This window comes from Acartia tonsa, chromosome 5 (assembly GCF_053477335.1).
Source record: "Acartia tonsa isolate MP-2025a chromosome 5, ASM5347733v1, whole genome shotgun sequence".
NCBI lineage: Eukaryota > Metazoa > Arthropoda > Copepoda > Calanoida > Acartiidae > Acartia > Acartia tonsa.
The window spans coordinates 48,031,948-48,052,290 of NC_137264.1; the positions used below are offsets into that span (position 1 = coordinate 48,031,948).

General features: G+C 31.2%; 1 protein-coding gene across 4 annotated transcripts in view; it reads left to right on the plus strand.

Annotated features, from left to right (window-relative positions):
- Positions 1-20,343, plus strand: part of LOC145319688 (protein kinase C-binding protein NELL1-like) — a 152,258-nt gene that overhangs the window by 75,766 nt on the left and 56,149 nt on the right. For all 4 annotated transcript variants that reach the window (XM_080161974.1, XM_080161975.1, XM_080161976.1 and 1 more), the window contains exons 8-10: positions 16,520-16,629; positions 19,032-19,128; positions 19,823-19,957. In XM_080161974.1, the coding sequence (XP_080018100.1) occupies positions 16,520-16,629; positions 19,032-19,128; positions 19,823-19,957 (342 nt within the window). The remainder of the gene's footprint in view (positions 1-16,519; positions 16,630-19,031; positions 19,129-19,822; positions 19,958-20,343) is intronic.

The following is a 20,343-nucleotide window of genomic DNA, read 5'->3' on the forward strand; positions in this document are numbered from 1 at the left end:
TCAAAGACAATTTTTGAGTAAGCTAAAATTGAAAGTACCCAAAATATAAAATTTTACCTATATAAAATAATTATATAACTAATAATAATTATAACTCCTGGGTGCTAAGTAATATAATCTAAAAAGGGTTTGTGTAACAAGTATCAAACTTAAAATTCTCAAAAAAAAACTGCATTTTTAAAACTTGTGTATACTTCAGAGGATAGCTTAAATACTAATGATAGTACAAAAACGTTATATACCAATATGAAAACTAGAGGTTATAAGCTTTCCAATGGTATGTGTAGCATTTTTCTACCCTTTATAGGTGCTAAGCAATGACATGTTTAAAATGTGTATATATTTTTTATACAGGCTTGCCAATGTGAATTTTAGGTTAAAAATAGCTAAGATCTTTTTCCCGGATTTTCTCCCAAGAAGGAACGCTTTTGATTTCGTTTTTTGCATTTTTAATTAGTCTATATATGTATATATCAGAATCTGTAATAATCTCAGATAGCCCCTTTCAAAAAACTGTTTTTTCCTTCCGGCGACTAGTGATAGGGGCGTAGCCGCCAGAAGCAATCATCAAATCAGGCAAGGTTTTTATCATGAAATTGAAGCAAAGAGGAGGGTTAGCTTTTTGTTGTTATGATAGGCGGTTTTGATGGTATGATAATTAGATACTTTAAGCGGCAGAGATTACACATTCACAGCTTCTTTTTTTAGGCTAATAGACATTTTTTGTAGCAAAGCATCTCTATAAGAAGTTTTTTAGATCTGTCGGCGTTGTGCATATGTTTATACATATACTTTTTTCCACATTAGCTCCTTTTTTCTCTTTTTCTAAAAATATTGCTGTGTTAAAGTTTACTATTATTTTTAAAGAAAAATATTTTTAGATTGTTTCTTTGGTTTAATAATATTATATAAATATTTACAAGCTTTTTATTTTTTTCATAATTATTCCTAAGCCTGGTATAAATTGTAGGGATCTAAAGGGATAGGACTATGGCCAATAAATTGACGTGCATCCTCATCAATGTTGATACACAAAATTACCCCTTATGTAGATTACAATTATAGTGGTTGAAACGATTGTACACCAACCATTTAAAATTCAATAAAAGTCCCCAAAGTTGTTGAGCTAACGAAAAAGAAAGCATTACTATACTTCTTTTGGGGACTAGTGTAATAAACAGCCCAATGCCCCCTCCCTCCCTGTATAAATTGTATGCTTCCTTAAGTAAGACAATAAATATTACAAGTATAACAAGAGACGGTTCTTCAAAAATACCAATAATAAAGATTTACAGCTGGATAAGTGGCTAAGCTTTGCTTTAATACTTGTGTTATTATAAAGCTATGAATAACTACAGAAATCATGGAAAAGCTAAGAGAGTAATCTGGACAATACCTTATTTGGTAGCTGTCACGGATAAATGGATGGGTAGATTAATAATCAATATTTAGTAAGTTATATCTTTGTCTATGGTTAATTTATTCACAGGCAAATATGAGTACATTCTTTGGGAAATAGTTTTTCAATAAACCTACAATGTTAGTTTGTTATAGACCAAAACCTAAAAAATTACGACAAAGCCCAAATTGTGTTAAAATTGTGTCAAAAATGATCCATGTGACGTAATAAAAATGAGGGATTATTAATCTATTTTTTAATGGATTTCTTTCCCACTTCTCCTCTCATCTCCCTTATTTTATTACGTCACTTGGATCATTTTTTAAACAATTTTAACAAAATTTGGGCTTTGTCTAAAATGACTAGCCTAGTAGTTAATAATAAGGTTAAGCTTAGGCAGACTTAATTCTGAGGTTATCCTAAAAAATTTTATTAGCATAATGTGTTGTATTTATGTTTTTGATAAAACAAATTTTCAAAATAGTTCTTACAGATATCTCTAAACACTGAACTAATTAAGGGAAGCTTCACATAGTTCATTGGTTGGTTTTAGGCTACTTTACCTTTAAGTTCAAGACTTTGATAGATTAAGGCTATTTACTGCTCTACCTTCCCTATTTTCTGAGGGTGCAGTCGCTCTTTAATTCATATTTGTGTATACAAAGTTATTGATATATACAATAGGATATATAAGTTGGAAGGAATTTTAATGTTAGGGGGAGATTTGAAAACTGCATCAAATTTTAAGGATTTTTTTTTATAAAATTCTTTTTTGTATAATTCTTTATCTAAAAGCGAAAATAAAATTTAAGTTAATTGTGATTGATGGATTCAAAACTATCTGCGCTCTGATTGGAGAAGCTTAAGTGTCGTACATCATTCACCCAATTAGAGCGCAGGTAGTTTCTAATCCACCTATTCTATTGGTCAAAATAAATTAGCTTAAATTGCATTTCCGCTTTTAGATAAAGAATTATACAAAAACGAATTTTATTAAAAAAAATCCTTAAAATTTGATGCAGATTTCAAATCTCCCCCTAATATTAAAATTCCTTCCAACTTATATGTATATCCTAATATACAATCATTTACTCCTTTATTTTTTCCATGCATTATTTTATTTACTGCTAGCTTTAAATGTCAGGGAACTAAAGGGATTGGACAATGGCCGATAAATTGATGTACATTCCCAATGAGTATACAGACAATTATCCCTCACGTGGAATACAATTAGTGGTGGAAACGTTTTGACACCCAAATTTAATTAAAGTCCCCAAAGTAGTTGAGCGAACGAATAGGAAATAGTTATTATAAAACTTTGGGGACTAGTGTAATAAATGACCTCTCCCTCCCTGTTTAAATGTACCAGTAAAGGTTGCTAAATAAAGATAGGCAAAAATAATTTGTCTGTGCTTTTAACACTAAGTCTTTAAATAGAATTTATAAGTACAAAAAGATTTATTTCAAATTTATACCTAATATCATTATACAAACAGTTGATAAACTGCCAAGCAGAAAAAAAGATAAACGAACATCTTACTACTTTATGTATTTGAACGTCAATTGGCGAATTAGAAAAATAGCATTGTCTTTTTTTGAATGAATAGATCATATGATAACATTTATAAGGAAAGAGCTAATAAATCTAAACAAACCAGGCAATTCATTTGAAAATAGAATCTATGAATGTGCTGGTATATAATCAATATAAAACTATAGTTATAATGGCATTAATAGAATTTGTTCTAAGATTATAATTGTATCATTAAATGAAAGGTGATAGAGTCAGCTATGGTCACTTAAATTTAAATCATATTATCGAGTTAAACAATTTTAGGTATTTACATTTTAAAATTTAGTTTTAAAGAAATAATTCTAATATATTATTAACACGTTGCAAATCAAATAAAGAAAATTAATTATTTCATGACTGCACTTAAACGAGAATGAAAACATCCAAAAATCAGAAAAGATAATTAAATCGCATAAGAATTTATTCATGAACAAAAAAAATCAACATGTTTAAAATGGACGTACCGATATTCTTGTAATGATTATAGTTTTGCTACGCTTTCTAAATCGTAGCTAACTACTACAGGAATCACCATGCAAAGTTTGAAATCGATACTACAATTATAACCTGTATAAATTATCGAAAACAGCTATCTGTAGGTGATGTACGGACGGACGGAACGACCCTAACTATAGAAAAGCTTTGCTTTTAAAAATGAGTCACTTACTTGCAGGCTACATACTTGAAATAGTACATTAAGGTTTTTCTTTCATTTAATATGTTGGAAAACAATATTTTGCAAACTAGTACATCTAGTAGCTTCGACCATAGCCGTTATTGACTTCGCTTTAGTATATAAAATTATTCAAATGCATGCATGTAGCTTCAAGAATCCGAACTTGAATAAGGGACTGGCGTGGCGGCTACGCCCCTACAAGCCTTTAGGGTCACCTGAGAGATGGGAAGGAAGGTGGTAAGTCGACCATCCACTTTTTATTTTAGTATTGCAAAGAAGATTAAAGTAAAGTTTTTTTTATGGGGGGGGGGGGGGTTAGTGGCGATATTTCTTAGAAGGTTGGAGATATCCAAACAAGTTATAAAGTTTCACTGTTATGGAGAACCATATCGGTCGAGCGGTTATCGAGATCTTAATCTAAAATTACATAGACATCATATTACTTTATATAAGAACAAGTAGTAATGCCTGCTTCTAAAACCATTTTACCAACGTATTTCATGAATGTATTTTAACTTTAAGAATGCTATTTTTTAAAACTTGGTTCACGTATTTGATTTATTAGCTTGGCCCCCAGTGCAATATGCAAAATTAAACATGGATAGAATATACAATAATAAGTTGATATTATTGTTTAGATATTCTAACTTGAACAAGAACATATTCTTTGAAACATTATAACTTATATCCTTATAATAAAGTAATAGAATGTTTCTCTGTCTGTCTGTTTGTCTGTTTTTCTGTCTTATTTTCTGTTGGTCTGTCTGTTGGTCTGTCTGTTGATCTGTCTGTTTGTCTGTCTGTTTGTTTGTAGGCCCTGGGAAGGTTAACTATTTTGGGGGAGCCCTCCCAAGAGAAATTACCCCAAAATTTACTGGTACCCAAAGTTTTTTACATGATTTATAGTAAGTTGGTTTAAATACTTATTTAATTAATATTGATTCAGACTGGTATGATAATATACAGAACAATTTAATTTTATCATCATTCGAGAAGTACATGAAATTATCTTTGATTGTCTTATCCCTTAAGATCCCTGACTGAATGGTAACTAGGCAAAGTATATGAAACCGTGCTGTGTGCATTAACTTCCGCACATTACAGAGATCTAAAGGGATAAGACAATGGCCGACTAATTTATGTATCCTCCCAATGTTAATAGGCAAAAGTACCCCTTCTGTAAATTACCTTTAGTGGTTGAAACCTATGGACACTCAATTAAATAAACCAACCAATCAAAATTCATTAAAAGTCCCAACAGATGTTGAGCCAACTAATAAGAAAATATCATTATAAAACTTTGAGGACTAGTTTAGGGTACAGCCCAATGTCCTCTCCCTCTCTGTCCCCAAACCAACCATATCTAACCTGTCCTAAAGTATTAAACAAACAACCTTATTTTCAGTTTATTCAATTATATAAAGTAGAAAGGTTTTTTGTTTGTAGCTTAAGATTTCGACAACTACTACACAGAAAGAGTTTTTCAGTTTAAGGAAGCTTAACATTTTAGGCTAATTTAATTTTTATATTCAAGTCTTCGGATGGTTTTTGGCTATTGTTCTGTCCTTCCTACCTCTTCGAATACATAGCCCTTAGAGGCTAGGGGCGTTGCTGCTAGTTTGAAAATAAGGCGGGAGGGGATCCTTGAGAAACTATCTCATTATTTTTTACTATTGTGTATTAAAAGAATTTATGCGGAATTGGTTGGACACCATAGAGCCATGCATTTTCATTCATTAGCACTATGCACCAGGCCAGGGGGTTAAGTTTAAGTTCAATACCAATTTCTTAAAACTCTAAACAAAAACGTCATTATTTTTTTCAGAAGCACAGATCCTTTATTAATAGAGTTTGTCTGTCAGTTTGTATGTCCGGGTAACTTACATAAAATGACTCTGTATATGTTGTGTATATTTTAAAGGTTGAACTAAAGAAAATGTCATATTCAGTGATTAATTGACAAAATATAAATATTATAAATTTCATATTTATGAATTTTACAATCACTTTTTAATATTTAGGCTATTTTTATCAAGGGGGGGGGGAGAGGGCATTGGACTGTTTATACACTAGTCTCAAATTCTTATGATGACGTTATTTGTTGTCTTTACTACCTTTTATTGGTTGGTTCATTTAGTTGAGTATCCAGTTCAAGCATTTCCACCACTATTTGTAATCTACAGAAGGGGTAATTCTGTGTATCATCATTTGGGATGTAAATCATTTTATCAACCATTGTCTTATCCCTTTAGATCTCTGATTATTTATACCATTGTCTTATCATCTTTGGACAGAATCATTCTTGTTGTAATTAAGAGTACGCTTTCTTGTTTTGTTGTTGTGTTTTCTTTATAATCGATTGGTTTTATGCTATTTTGCATCTATGAAGTACTTGTAAGTTTATTGCATCAAGAGACATAAAATCTATACAGAACAAGGCAAACTATATCCATAAGTAGCGCAAAAAAATAATATTAAAAAAGGGAAGTAAATTATAAGAAAGAATAGATACAGTTAACAGTTAACATTTCAAAGGATTAAGCTTCTTTGATATTCAGGTTATCTTTTAACTCAAATCAATTGTTTGCATCATCAAATTATACTTCCAAAATTCTCAAATAAGTCAACATTTTATACCATGTAGTTTTCATTTCATGTTTCATCAAAAAAATGTACACATTTTTTCACTTTTTTGGTTAATTCAAAAGAACACCAATTCTTCCTCCATCCTTAAACCTAAACAAAGCAGGATATCATAAAGATTAAAATTTTTCCCATCTCAGGAATAACTCCACCCATTTTTTCAACAGATTTCAAAATCCAAATCTCCACCCAAACAACCAAGGACAAAGATAAATCCACAACCTTTTCATAACCCCCCCACTCCTCCCACTTTTTTGTCTCCTCCCAGTTTTTTTCTGTCTCCGCCTTCAACCAAACTCACCATCCAAAACTCCGCCTATTTCCTAACCATCAAAAAAATTCCTTCAATAAAAACTATGCCCCGCCCCATAACTCAAACAAGGCCAAGAATTATTCCCTACTCCTCCTTTTTAAAAAACTAATGTTTTAATCTTTTATTTCAAACTTTTTCAGTAGTCATCTGTATTCTATGGTGATACCTAAGATTCAAAATAATTTGTGACATTGTTCTATATAAATGTATGTTTAATATCTTTGATCATATTTGCTGTTATCTAATGTCTCATGCCTATATTTTTTTAGACAAAATGAATTGAAAATGATTGCTAAAATCGAAATATATCTTCATGTCTTAGAATAGTGTAATTTTTTAAAAATAGGTTGAAAAACATACTAACTTTAAAATAGAATAGATACAAAATAACCGGGGAGAAAGTGGACAATGGGTTGTTTATTACGCTAGTCCCCAAAACTTTTAATAACCTTTTCTTTGGGGACCTATGATGAATTTTAATTCGTTGATTCATTTAGTTTAGTGTCCAAAAGTTTTAACCAGTAATTGAAATATACATAAGATGGAATTTTGTGTATCATGATTGGGGATGTACATCAATGACTTATCCCTTTAGATCCCTGAAAAATAGCAGTAACAAGTAATAAAGAAATTCAACTCAGATAATCGTATGAAATATTCATTAAATATTAGTTTATAAAGAAAAGGGTGATATACATTGTAAACAAAGCCAACTTAATGTACTCAGACTTAGTGACGCTTTGACGTACGGCCGAACCCTAGTTATAGAGTATCTCTGCTACTTATAAAAAATATTATTTGCATGCATATTTGTTACTATAGTGACACTTGAAATTTACATAAGTAAAAAAGGTACTTTACAAATATTTATTTAAAAAATAAACAAATTTGTATTGTGGATAATTGCAAATCAAATATTAATCAAGTTTCTAAGCTGTTCAAAAAAAACTTCGGGTATAGTACCTTTCTTAACATCGCACCTTATGGGGCGATTCTTCGTATTTTTCACAGTAGCTTTTCTCCTATTTCTAGCCTCTGCGGGGGGATATAACCCTGCGGGGCCAATTACCTAACCCTGTAGGGCAATCACCTAACCTATAAAAAGCCATTTTAAAAATACGACGAATCGTCCCTTATGGGGCGATGTTCCAAAAAAAACTTCATGTACCTTGAAAAGATATAAGGTTGGTTGATTTTTGTAGTGTCCAATCTTTTTAACCAATAATATTAATCTACAGTAGGGGTAGTTTTGTCTGTCATCATTGGGGATTTATAAAGTATATCAATTGATCGTTATTTGTCTTATAATCTCTGGCTGAAGCTAAATAGTAATTTCGGGCGGAATCCCATTTTGATGCAAATTTAATGGAATCATGCAAATAACAACATAAAAAGTAAGGATTTTATTAGTAAGATTAGGAAAAATTATTTATAACAGGAATTTAAGGGGATAAGTAATCATTTAGTGAGGGGAGGAATGAATTTTACAAACCCCTAATTAAAACATCTGTCTGTTTTAAATTGTTTTATAAATACCAACATTAAACATTTTAATGATTACATTAACCCAGAGAACTTTTTTTACACCGTCTCTGTCTGGACTTACTACAGGGCTTTAGGGATTGGATAAGAATAGTCGATGATAGATTAACATTTACCCCTTATTATGGTCAGCAAAACTTCTTATTTAGCAAAATAAGATGGTTAGAAAATTGGCTTTAGAATAATATGATGTTTAATATAATAATTTTCAATACTACAAAAGGTAGAAACTAATTTAAATTTTTGGTGAAGATTCATTTAACGTCTATTGCCCCCTCCCCCTAATATTGAATTTAAAAATAACACTAACCCTTAACATAATTTCAAATTTAGTTCAATACCCCTTGAAATTAATCCATAGAAATAACTTGTTTTTAAATTGTAGCTTTTGTACTAAAAAACAGTAACAAGGCTAAAATGTCCCCATTTAAAAGTTACATTATTGTAAAGAAAAAGAAAAATTCCTTTTTTGATTTGTGGAAAATTTATATTTTCTTCAATCCCTGTATTCGTGTGCAGGTGTGTAAAAAGTAAAAGTATTATTAAAATCATAACTTTTTGGATAATATAAAACTTTATTGATTTTACAAAAATTTAAATAGACCAAATTGTTCATTAGTAGCGCAGAAATGAATAAATATAGTAAAAAACTAAAACCATTATCTGATAAAAAGTGTGTGTGTCTTTCTGTGTGTGTGTACCGAAGGAAAGGCTAATCGCTAAACCGATATGATTCTTCTTTACATTGTAGCTTCTCATAGATCCTGAGAAGATTGACAACCAATTGGAGGGGAGAATCAACAACCCCCATCGCTTTAGGCCTCTAGAGGCGTATACTCTAAGAGTAATAAAAGTAAAAATTCGAGTTCTAAAGAAATTGGCAAAACGGAAGACAGACGTACAGAGGATTCTAATTGTAGAATAGCGTTGTTATTACTAATATTGAATCTAAAAATGTGAATGCAGCTGCTTTTATTGTCCTGGATTTTGCATGTTTCCGCTTTTTATTAAGAGCGAAGCTCTTTCTACATTTAAATCCGTCCGTCCGTAAGTATTGAATAGATTTTGAATATGATGAATCCTAGGAGGATTTGGTAGACTGTAAAGACATCCGTTTAAGCCTTTTTGCAACATGTATTTTAAACAATAGATAAATAATGTATATTGAACAGTTTGTTTGTTCGTTCATTCCTTTATTCGTTCAATGTCTGTTTTTAAGCATGGGTCAAAAGGAATAAGACAATGGCCGACAAAATGATGTACATCCCCAATGATGTTACACAAAAGTACCCCTTCTGTAAATTACATTAGTGGTTGAAACGCTGGGACACTCAAATTTATGAACAATCCAATCAAAATTCACTAAAGTCCCCAAAGTTGTTGAGCTAACGAATAAGAAAACTTTATTAAACAACTTTAGGGACTAAATAAAAATAATAAAAAGCTCATTGTCCCCACTCTCTCTGGTTTTTATGATAGTTTCCATCCTTGTTTATTCATGCATTTATTTCAATTAAAAATGAAATTTCATGTACTTTATTTTTGAATTTTTTTCTTATGGTTATTTTGCATATTAGGTTTTTATTAACTGTTGGACATTGAAAATCAATGTATATTTTTGTCGTTTTTCAGAATTTTTTAAAGTTCCTTTGGGCAAATTTTTATATAAAACCATGAGAGACTTATTTGTGTTATTTGAATTATCTCGAAAATTACCAAATACATTATAATAAAAATTATTAGGGGCGTACACTCCCCCCTGAGTCTATGAAAAAGTGAGGGGGTTACCTTCCCCTATCACCTTCATGACGATCTCTGTGCACGTACTTGCTAAGGGCAATAACCCCTTCTTGAAAAGTATCTCTTTTTTATTGTCAAATCATAAAATTCAAAACTTTGTCCTAATTTTCTTATTACTACCTGTAAGTATAAATTGGAACAATTGTTCTAGAAAATAATCCGCTAACTAAAGAAATTATAATTAGGAATATATATTATATTTGAAAATAAATTTGTAAATAGTAAATAGCTTTGATAGCAGAACTTTTTTCGACTTCAGTTTGAATTACTTAAATGCTTACTAAAGCTAAAAAAATATCTAGGATTGTTTTTAGAAATCTAAAAGCATTTTAAGAAAATTTTGATTTATTTAATAAGTTTTACAGTTTATATATTTTTTATAATGATTATCATTGTTTTTAAACGTTGATAGAAAAATATTACAATAATTTACGCCGACATAACTTGCTTAATGATAGGCCTTAACAATATTAAATTTGGTTGTTACCCAGGGATCTTTGGGGATAAGACTATAGCCGATTAATTGATGTACATCCCAATGGTGATACAGAAAATTACTCATACTGTAGAATACAATTGGTGGTTGAAACATTTGGACACTCAACTTGTTGATCCAACCAATTAAAATTCATTAAAAGTACCCAAGGTTGTTGAGCCAAAGAAAAGACTTTGGGGACTAGTGTAATAAACATCCCAATGTCCCCTCCCTACCTGGTTGTTACCACTCAACAAACATAAAGATAAGAATATTGTCACGCACCTTACATAGCAGAGAACAAAAGTTTATATAAATTCAATTTCAATATTAAAGATATTTGTGTAAAATGTAATTTTGTTAAGATTGATCTACTACAAAACAGGAAGGGTGGGGGACATTGGGCTGTTGTCCCCAAAGTTTTATAATAAGAATTTCTTATTCGTTTACTTAACAACTTTAAGGACTTTTAATAAACTTTGATTTGTTGATTCATTAGGTTGAGTGACCAAACGCTTTAACCACTAATTGTAATCTACAGACGGGATAATTTCGTGTATTATCATTGGGAATGTAAATAATTTTTTCGGCCATTGTCTTATCCCTTTAGATCCCTGACTACAAATAGTTTGTTTGGTAAAATCTTCCAAGTAAAACTTTTCAAGGAGATTTTAAACTAAGTTGAATTAATGCTTTGAAATTGTAACTTTTATTCTTAAAAATTAGGACAAGAAAAGGGGGGTAATTTTGTTGATCATTATTGTTCATTTACATAAATTTTTTTCCATTTCCTTTCTTAAGGTCCCTAGAGAAAAGCCAAACTATCAGTGTGTTTTTAGCAAAACCAAGTATTAAATTAATAGTATGGAGGAGGGAGGGGGGGGGGGGGGTTGATAAATATTTCTTAATCCATTCCGAGAATTTAATTGTTTTATTCTAGATTCACAGATTTAATGAATTTTATCCGCCTTTTAATTTGAAGCTTTTAATCTCTAAAACTTTGCTGCTTTATCCAGGAAGGGAGAAGACAATAACAGTTTATTTAATTTACAACCCTTTCTTTTTTCCGTTGAGATGGTGTTGTCAACAATAAGCAGGGATCTCAAGGGATAAGACAATGCACGATAAATTAATGTTTATAAAACTTTGGGTACCAGCATGATATTCCAGGGATATAAAGGGATAATACTAAATTGATAGACGTCCCCCAACGAATTTACACAAAATTACTCCTACTTTAGATCAAAACCAGGGGTTGAAAAATTTGGACACTCAACTTAATGAACCCACCAAACAAATTTTATTAAAAGTCCCCAAAATTTTTAAGGCAACGAATAAGAAAACGATATTACAAAACTTTGGGGACAAGTGTAGTAAACAGCTCAATGTCATTGTCCACTCCCTCCCTGGTGATTTATTTATTGTCCAATGGCACGCTCCTTTAATCAATTATAAATTCATATTGTTATAATACAATTTGAGAGGATTTCCACAATTTTAACCAACGCTCAAAGGGCAGAATCTTACACATTCGATTTGTTAGAAGGTTCATTTATTTTCCATTGTCTGTTCCCTGTATATTACTTGGCTTATCTAAACAAATTCTACATTTAATTTCAAAATTGATTTCTATCTAATTGCTGAGAAGGACAACATTGGCCTTTTAAAAGTTTTAGTAGCGCAGCTACAGTAAAATTATACAATGTCCGTACGTCACTGCGTTTTTTGATGGTCTTTCTACATAGATTCTCTCTACGAAATGTCATATAAATAAAGCGGTTAATAAATGTGTTACAATATTAAATGCTAGCGGATGCGGCTCTAGATGCTTCTAGGGGCTCTTTAGGGAAGGAAGGGTAGAGTCTATTTTCAATTTTATCTTAAGTTTAAAAGGAAAAGAAATGGGGATTTCCGGCCGTGATTTTACTTAAAAGGGCGATGGTACCCTCCCCCAAAATAGTTATAAACCTTTTTAGGACCTTTGAAAAGCTTAACTGTAAAGGAGAACCATATCAGTCCAGCTGATAGCGAGATCCACACAGATTAGACATCCTTCAATTTTATATTTTGTCCTTTTTTCTGCTCTTTTTAATATGGAAAAAAACTGTCCTCATTTTGATTATTTAACAAATTGTAATGCTATTTAGGCCTTTTTTCCATTGTTTATCTTTAAAAAACATTTTAGTTTTCATTTTAAAATGGAAATAAGATTTTCATGCATTGAATGTCAACCAAAGTGGTGACACAGTTTAAATAAATGTAATCTTATTTGACTAGCCGAAACCTTCATGGCATGAAACTAAATTTAATTTGTAGGGGAAAATTTGGCATTTAAACTAAGTACATTTCGCACATGATGTTAAGATTACAAAACATTAAAATCTTGTTAAGTCAAAACAAATTCTCTGGATTATTTTGTTTCTTTTTCAACCCCATCAAATTTGCCAAGATAAGCTGTGCAAAATTTGCATATCGTATGTGTGTGTTTTTGTGTGTGTGTGTGTGTGTGTATGTATGCAATGCACAAACCCTTGGCAAAATTAAACCTTTTTCTGATAACCCCCGCCTGGCAATGCCATTCCAAACCAATCTGGATAAATGGCAAATTGCCCAGAGAGAGAGAGAGAGAGAGGGAACAATTTGCTGTTTATTACACTGGTCCCCAAAATTTTATAATAATGTTTTCTTATTCTTTAGTGACTTTTACTGAATTATCATTTATTAATTGGTTTATTAAGTTTCAACCACTATTTTTAATCTACAGATGGGTTAATTAAGTGTATAATCATTGTGGATGTACATAAATTTATCGGTCATTGTCTTATCCCTTCAGTTCATGTGATTTTGCCGGCTGTTGGTGGTAGCACTTAATATTTTCTGATGAGCCTAAAACATTTTTAAAGTTGCGAATGTACTCTATAGTTCGAAATGAAGTCTGTCCGCCACGCTTAAAGGGAAACGTTATTTTCTAAGCTGCTATTCAAGACAGATGGATTTTTCTGAATATTCCCAATTCTGATGAGCAAAATCATCCAATATATTATTTATTTATTTAGTCCGTCAGTCTGTCGGTAATGCCCTGTTGGTTATTTAATTTATATTGGAAAAATTTTATATTCTTGAATGCTATTAAAGATAGCCTGCTATTTTTAGAGTAAAGATTTTGGTGACCGTCATTTTATATGTTCATCAATTTATCTCCATTGTACTTGACTTGAATAAAAATTTAATTATAAATTATAATATACCATACAAAAATATAAATATTACTTAAATGAACATAATTTATCCTTCTTAAATATTTTTCGGTGTTGTCTATTTGAATTTGTAGACTAGACATGGACCATGCGAAATATGAATATTATACAACATTTGAATTTTGCACAGGGATATTATTTTTCAGGGAATGTGGGTATAGGTCAATTAGTAGAAAGATAGTTGGTTTACCCCAAAAAGATTATTCTTAACAAAGTGCATGATAGTTTAACCAAACACTTAGTTACAACTTAATCTTTGATTGTGCGGCCTTTGTCTAGAATCCTTAAGCTGCATTATCATGGATCGTGCCTGTTTACTATCTAATGAATTATTCCTTTTATCGCTTTAACGCTTGTCAAAGCAGTAGTAGGATCATTCTAGTTATGACACGATTTAGACCAAGACTCGAACCAATGACCTCTCGGACAATAAATGAAAAAAACCTTTTAGTTTTCCACCAGTTAAAAGTTTTATGAAAATAAAAAATATTTTCTCGTATTCATTTGAATCCGGTGGATAGGAACCGGTTCTCATCCATACGAAAAAACTAGGTCTAGCATCGTATTATATCCAGCTTTCTACGAATATAAAAATGTACAATCATAAGGTTAAAACCAGTTTTTTTAGACCGTGCCTTTGGCACCCCGGGGCTAAAAAACTGGTTTTAATCTTATAATTGTACATTCTATATCCGCGGAAAGCTGTTTATAATACGATGCGAGAAATAACTATTACCTTATTTGAGGATGTATGACAAAATATATATCTGTCTGGTAAATACAAAGTATGATAAATTGAATAGGAAAGTAATTCTGTAATGTTTACTATGTGTATACTATAGCAGGAAACTCAAAGGATCAGACAATGAACGATAAATTAATGTTCATTTCCATTGATAAAAAACATAATCATAATTATACTTTCTTTAGATTGAAATTGTGTAAAATAGACGGTAGATAAAACACAATAATGCATCCAATTTGAAAAAAAAATATCTAACAGATGCAGATTTTTGTTTATATTTTTTACATGATTCAGTCAAATATTAATACGAGCAAGGAAACTTTTGGATGATATGAATTCGGCATTCGCCAAGCAAAGCTTTATTCCAAGTAATTCAACTGCATGTTCCTACACTCTCTAAACAATAATGTGGTCGGATTGATCCTGCAATGTTTTTCTATTGGTCCAATTAAGTGATTAAGGATCTAGATATTCTATGTTTATTATGAAATAGCACACAAAAAGGTGAGCTCTGCTAAGTGCTTTTAAAATATATAGCCCAATTAAAAGTAAAGTTCCTTAAGAATTATGGTCTTGTTTGTGAAAATCATTGTTTGCAAGATTAGAGGCTCAAGTTTTTATACTAAATCTTACATACATGTTTTGTCTTAATAAAGTTAGTTTCTTTGAAAGAGTCTCATTAAGGGCTAGTTTCTTCATTTATGATAAGTAGTAAGATATTTTTGTTAGTGCGGTAAGATCTCGCTAACTGCTACACCGATTAAGTTCTCCATTTTAAGGAAAGCTTCACATAGGTCCCGGGATGGTTTTAGGCTATCTTATTTTTTTATTCCTCATTTTCCTTAGAATACAGGGCTCCTAGATGCTAGGGGCGTAGCTGCTAGTATCTCATAAAGGAGTAGGTTATTTTCTCTAATAAAGTAGTAAGCGTTTTTTGTCTAAACCTATTGTTCTTCTTTACAATGAAGCTTCTTAAAGGTCCTGGGAAGGTTTTAAACTATTTTTGAATTTTTGAAACTCAAATTTAAAATGGGATGAGGTCGACTTTTCCCGCTCCTACCCTAAGTGCCCCTAGAGGCTTCTAGGTGCGTAGCCGCTAGTAAGTAATAATAAGATATTTTTGTTATTACAGTAAGTTCTCGCTAACCGCAACACCGATTAAATTCTCCATTCAAAGAAAGCTTCACATAGGTCCCGGGAAGGTTTTAGAAGATTTTTTTTTCAAATGGTTAAATGGTTTAATGCCATTTTGTTGGAAATCGATAGGACGGGTCATTTAAGATAGGAGCTAAAAGTTGGAATAAACATGCATCTCTTTATTTTTTGAAATAATTTTAAAAATGTTCTAAAATTTATTAGGTATTTAATTGGTGCATGGAAATTAATTAGAACTATAACATTACAAGAAGCACACTCTAAAAAAGCAGGGATCGGAAGGCGATTCCTTAGCCAACCCGGCCGGCTTTTTTCCTTAAATTACCCTAAGCTGCCTGAAGCTTTATGGCGTCCAATTTTTTGAGAAGAGCTGGTAGAAGGTGTAAAATGGAGCGCCAAGCAAGACAAAAATACCCCTGCTAAATTTTTTTACATGAGGGTAACATTTGCATTGTTGGGGTAATTACCACTTGCCACCCCCCCCCCCGGCCCCCTTATGTTTTTAGGTTTGGGGGATAAAAAAAATCTTGATTTGTTAAAACTGTTATTCAGGGCATTCAGTTTTTTTTTAAAGTAGCCGAGCATTGAGTAAAGTTTAAGATTTTGAGTATTTTTTTACAGTATATTATAGAATTACTATGATCGTGCTCTTTCAGTACTCTCACGAATTGCGGACAAACATCCCAAAAAATAATTTTTTTAAATATCTAAATGGGTTTTTTAAAAATCCACTAATGATATTTAAAGATATTTTTAAATGCTTATTTTCACAAAAAGCTTATAAGAAGCTTTAGCAATTAGCGAGATCCTAATTTACAGGCAGCCACACAGACATTCTGCTACTTTTATATACTATGATATATTCATGTTACTAATCTACAGGCAAAAAAAAGACAGACGAACAAACATCTTGTATAATTGCATATTTATTTATATTTTAGGTTGAAACCTTTCCAGTTCGGGTTGCTGACGATAGATGGCACAAGTTGGCCATCACAGTGTCCGGAAACCAAGTAGATATCTATCTGGACTGTGTCAAATTACATTCAAGGTAAGTTTATTTTGATTATACAGTTGCTACGCTTCTACGCAGAGAGGGAGAGGACCTTGGACTGTTTATTACACTAGTCCCCAAAGTTTTATTATAATGTTTTTTTTCTTAATTGGCTTTCAGGATTTTTGTTGCATTTTGTTTGGTTAATCAACTAAGTTCAGTGTTCAAACGTTTCAACCACTAATTGTAATCTACAGAAGGGATAAATTGTGTATCATCATTTGGATTTATTTCAATTCGCAGAGAAAGATGGGGGTTGATGATATTTAACTGTAAATTATACTGGTACCCAAAGTTTTTAACCAGTTATCTTTTACGTTGGCTTAAAAGCTTTGGGTACTTCTAGTGAATTTTGCTTTATTGGTACAAACTAATATTGTTTATCAATTTATCGTCCATTGTCTTATCCCTTAAGATCCCAACTATAGATTTAACTTCAAATTAGTATTTTTGTAAAATAAAATACTCTTTTTTAAATACACATACATTTTCCTCTATCCTTTCTATAGACTAAAAAAATGCTATTGAACTTCTAAATTAACAAGAATGATTACATCCATAAACCAAGGCTTAAACGATATAATTAAATCTTATTAAATCTACCTGCAAAGTTTTAAATCTGATGGAAGGATTCTAACATGACCAGGGAGTGAGGGGACATTGGGCTGTTTTGTATACTAGTCCCCAAAGTTTTATAATAATGCTTTCTTGTTCGTTAGCTCAACAACTTTGGGGACATTTATTGAATTTTGATCGGTTGGTACATTAAGTGTCCAAAAGTTTCAACCCCTAATCTTAATCTATAGAAGGGGTAAATTTGTGTATCATCATTGGAGATGTACATCAATTTATCGGCCATTGTCTTATCCCTTTATAATTCATACATGATTAAATTAAAGACTATAACTCTCCATTCAGAACAAACGGAAACATAAAAATGACGAAGAAAAGTTTTGCTGTAAAAAAGTTAAATCAAAAGTGAGACATAAATTTACCTACAGACTAAAACAATTTAAATTTATGTACATTTCAAATTCAGCTTCCTTATTAGAATGTTGAATAAGAATAAAACAAGCACAATTACGTTCATTAGTTGCGCAGCAATAACAAGCTATTCATTTTAGAGTAATAGAACAATAAGCAGTAATACAGAAATAATTTAGCATTAAAGGATTAAATGGAGACAATAACCATTTAAAAGACAATGGGATAGAATTTGTACTCCCCAATAATGATGAACAAATTTATCCCTTTTATAGTTAAAATTTCATAATTAACTATTACTATTCTAAAATCACTTAAGGTCCTGACATACAGAATTAAAATAGTTATAGAGTAGCTTCCCTATGAAAACTATTCCATGGATTTTAATCCAAATATACGATAAACTTAGGATTGCCTTTGAATAATAAATAATGTGTGTTTATAGTCTTTCAGATTTCAAATCAAACTTTAGACAAATATCTTATATTTGAATTCTCTATTTAAATGGTATTGGCTGTTTACTTTTGAGCAGCGAAGCCGTTCTATAACTCACTTTAAAAGGTCGTAATACTATTGTGATTTTCTCGGCTGTTACATGAGATATTCGTCTGAAATTTCTACAAAGACTCCTCTATAATTAACAGAAGTACATATAAACCTTATTAATCTCTTTATGATATTAATCTATGTTTTATTGGATAACTTATTATTAAGAGAACTGGATGTCTACCTGCCTTACTCACTTTATAATATTAATCTATGTTTAGGGTATTATTAAGAGAACTAGATATATACCTTCCTTACTATCTTTATAATATTAATCTATGTTTAGAGTATTATTAAGAGAACTAGATGTCTACCTACCTTACTCTCTTTATAATATTAATCTATGTTTAGGGTATTATTAAGAGAACTAGATGTCTACCTGCCTTACTCTCTTTATGATATTAATCTATGTTTAGGGAATTATTAAGAGAACTAGAAATCTACCTTCCTTACTCTCTTTATAATATTAATCTATGTTTAGGGTATTATTAGGAAAACTAGATGTCTACATTCCTTACTCTCTTTATGATATTAATCTATGTTTAGGGTATTATTAAGAGAACTAGAAATCTACCTTCCTTACTCTCTTTATAATATTAATCTATGTTTAGGGTATTATGAGAGAACTAGATGTCTACCTACCTTACTCTCTTTACAATAGTAATCTATGTTTAGGGTATTATGAGAGAACTAGATGTCTACCTTCCTTACTCTCTTTATTATACTAATCTATGTTTAGGGTATTATTAAGAGAACTAGATGTCTACCTTCCTTAATCTCTTTATAATATTATTCTATGTTTAGAGTATTATTAAGAGAACTAGATGTCTACCTACCTTACTCTCTTTATAATATTAATCTATGTTTAGGGTATTATTAAGAGAACTAGATGTCTACCTTCCTTCGTCTCTTGAAGATCTTACTCTGTGGCTAGGCCAAAGAAATCCGCAGGAGTTTATTTTTAAGGTAAATATATTAAATATGATTTTAAATATTTCAATGAATGGCAACAAAATTAGTTAATTTTGCAATTTTTTTGTTGAAACAATGCATTTACTAAATCATTTAAATTCCAAAGGAAAATAAAATTATATACATTTTAAATATTTACTTGATATATATATGTACAATATAAACAAGGATGACAACATCCATAAATAGCGAAGCTCATAATTTATGGATGGACATCGGGAAAAAAAATAACTATAGAGCAGTGTCATAAAAAGCATAAATCAACAATAAATAAAAATAACTTGAAAATCTAGGAATCAATTTAGTACCCCAAATAGTGTTCAAATCTTGATGAAACTTGGTTGAAATATGTGAATGTGAACTTATTTCATCCCTGTCTATCTTGAATAGGAGGAGAGAAAATCACGTTTCCCTGATGCTGTGAGTATTGGTTTAAAAAATATGACGTAACAAAAAAAATTAGCCAATGAGAGGCCGTTATTGACCAATGGCGGCATGCGTAGTGGACTCTCATTGGCTAATTTTTTTTGTTACGTCATATTTTTTAAACCAATACTCACAGCATCCGTTTCCCTCATTGCGTTACGGTCTGAAGGACGGACAGACAAAGTGAATTTTAGAGTAGCTTCGCTACTAAATAAAGAAATAACACAATTAATTATATTGCAACAACAATCTATGTTTCTAGGGGTTCCTGCATGGTTTAAAATTAATTGGAGGCAGACATGGGTTTCTCACTCAGTGTCCTGACATGTCACATTCCTGTCCTACCTGTGGACAATTCACTAGGCTACAGGATACCATACACCAGCTAGTTACACAGGTATATCTATCTATCTATAATTCACTAGGCTACAGGATACCATACACCAGCTAGTTACACAGGTATATCTATCTATCTATAATTCACTAGGCTACAGGATACCATACACCAGCTAGTTACACAGGTATATCTATCTATCTATAATTCACTAGGCTACAGGATACCATACACCAGCTAGTTACACAGGTATATCTATCTATCTATCTATAATTCACTAGGCTACAGAATACCATACACCAGCTAGTTACACAGATATATCTATCTATCTATCTATAATTCACTAGGCTACAGAATACCATACACCAGCTAGTTACACAGGTATATCTATCTATCTATCTATAATTCACTAGGCTACAGGATACCATACACCAGCTAGTTACACAGAT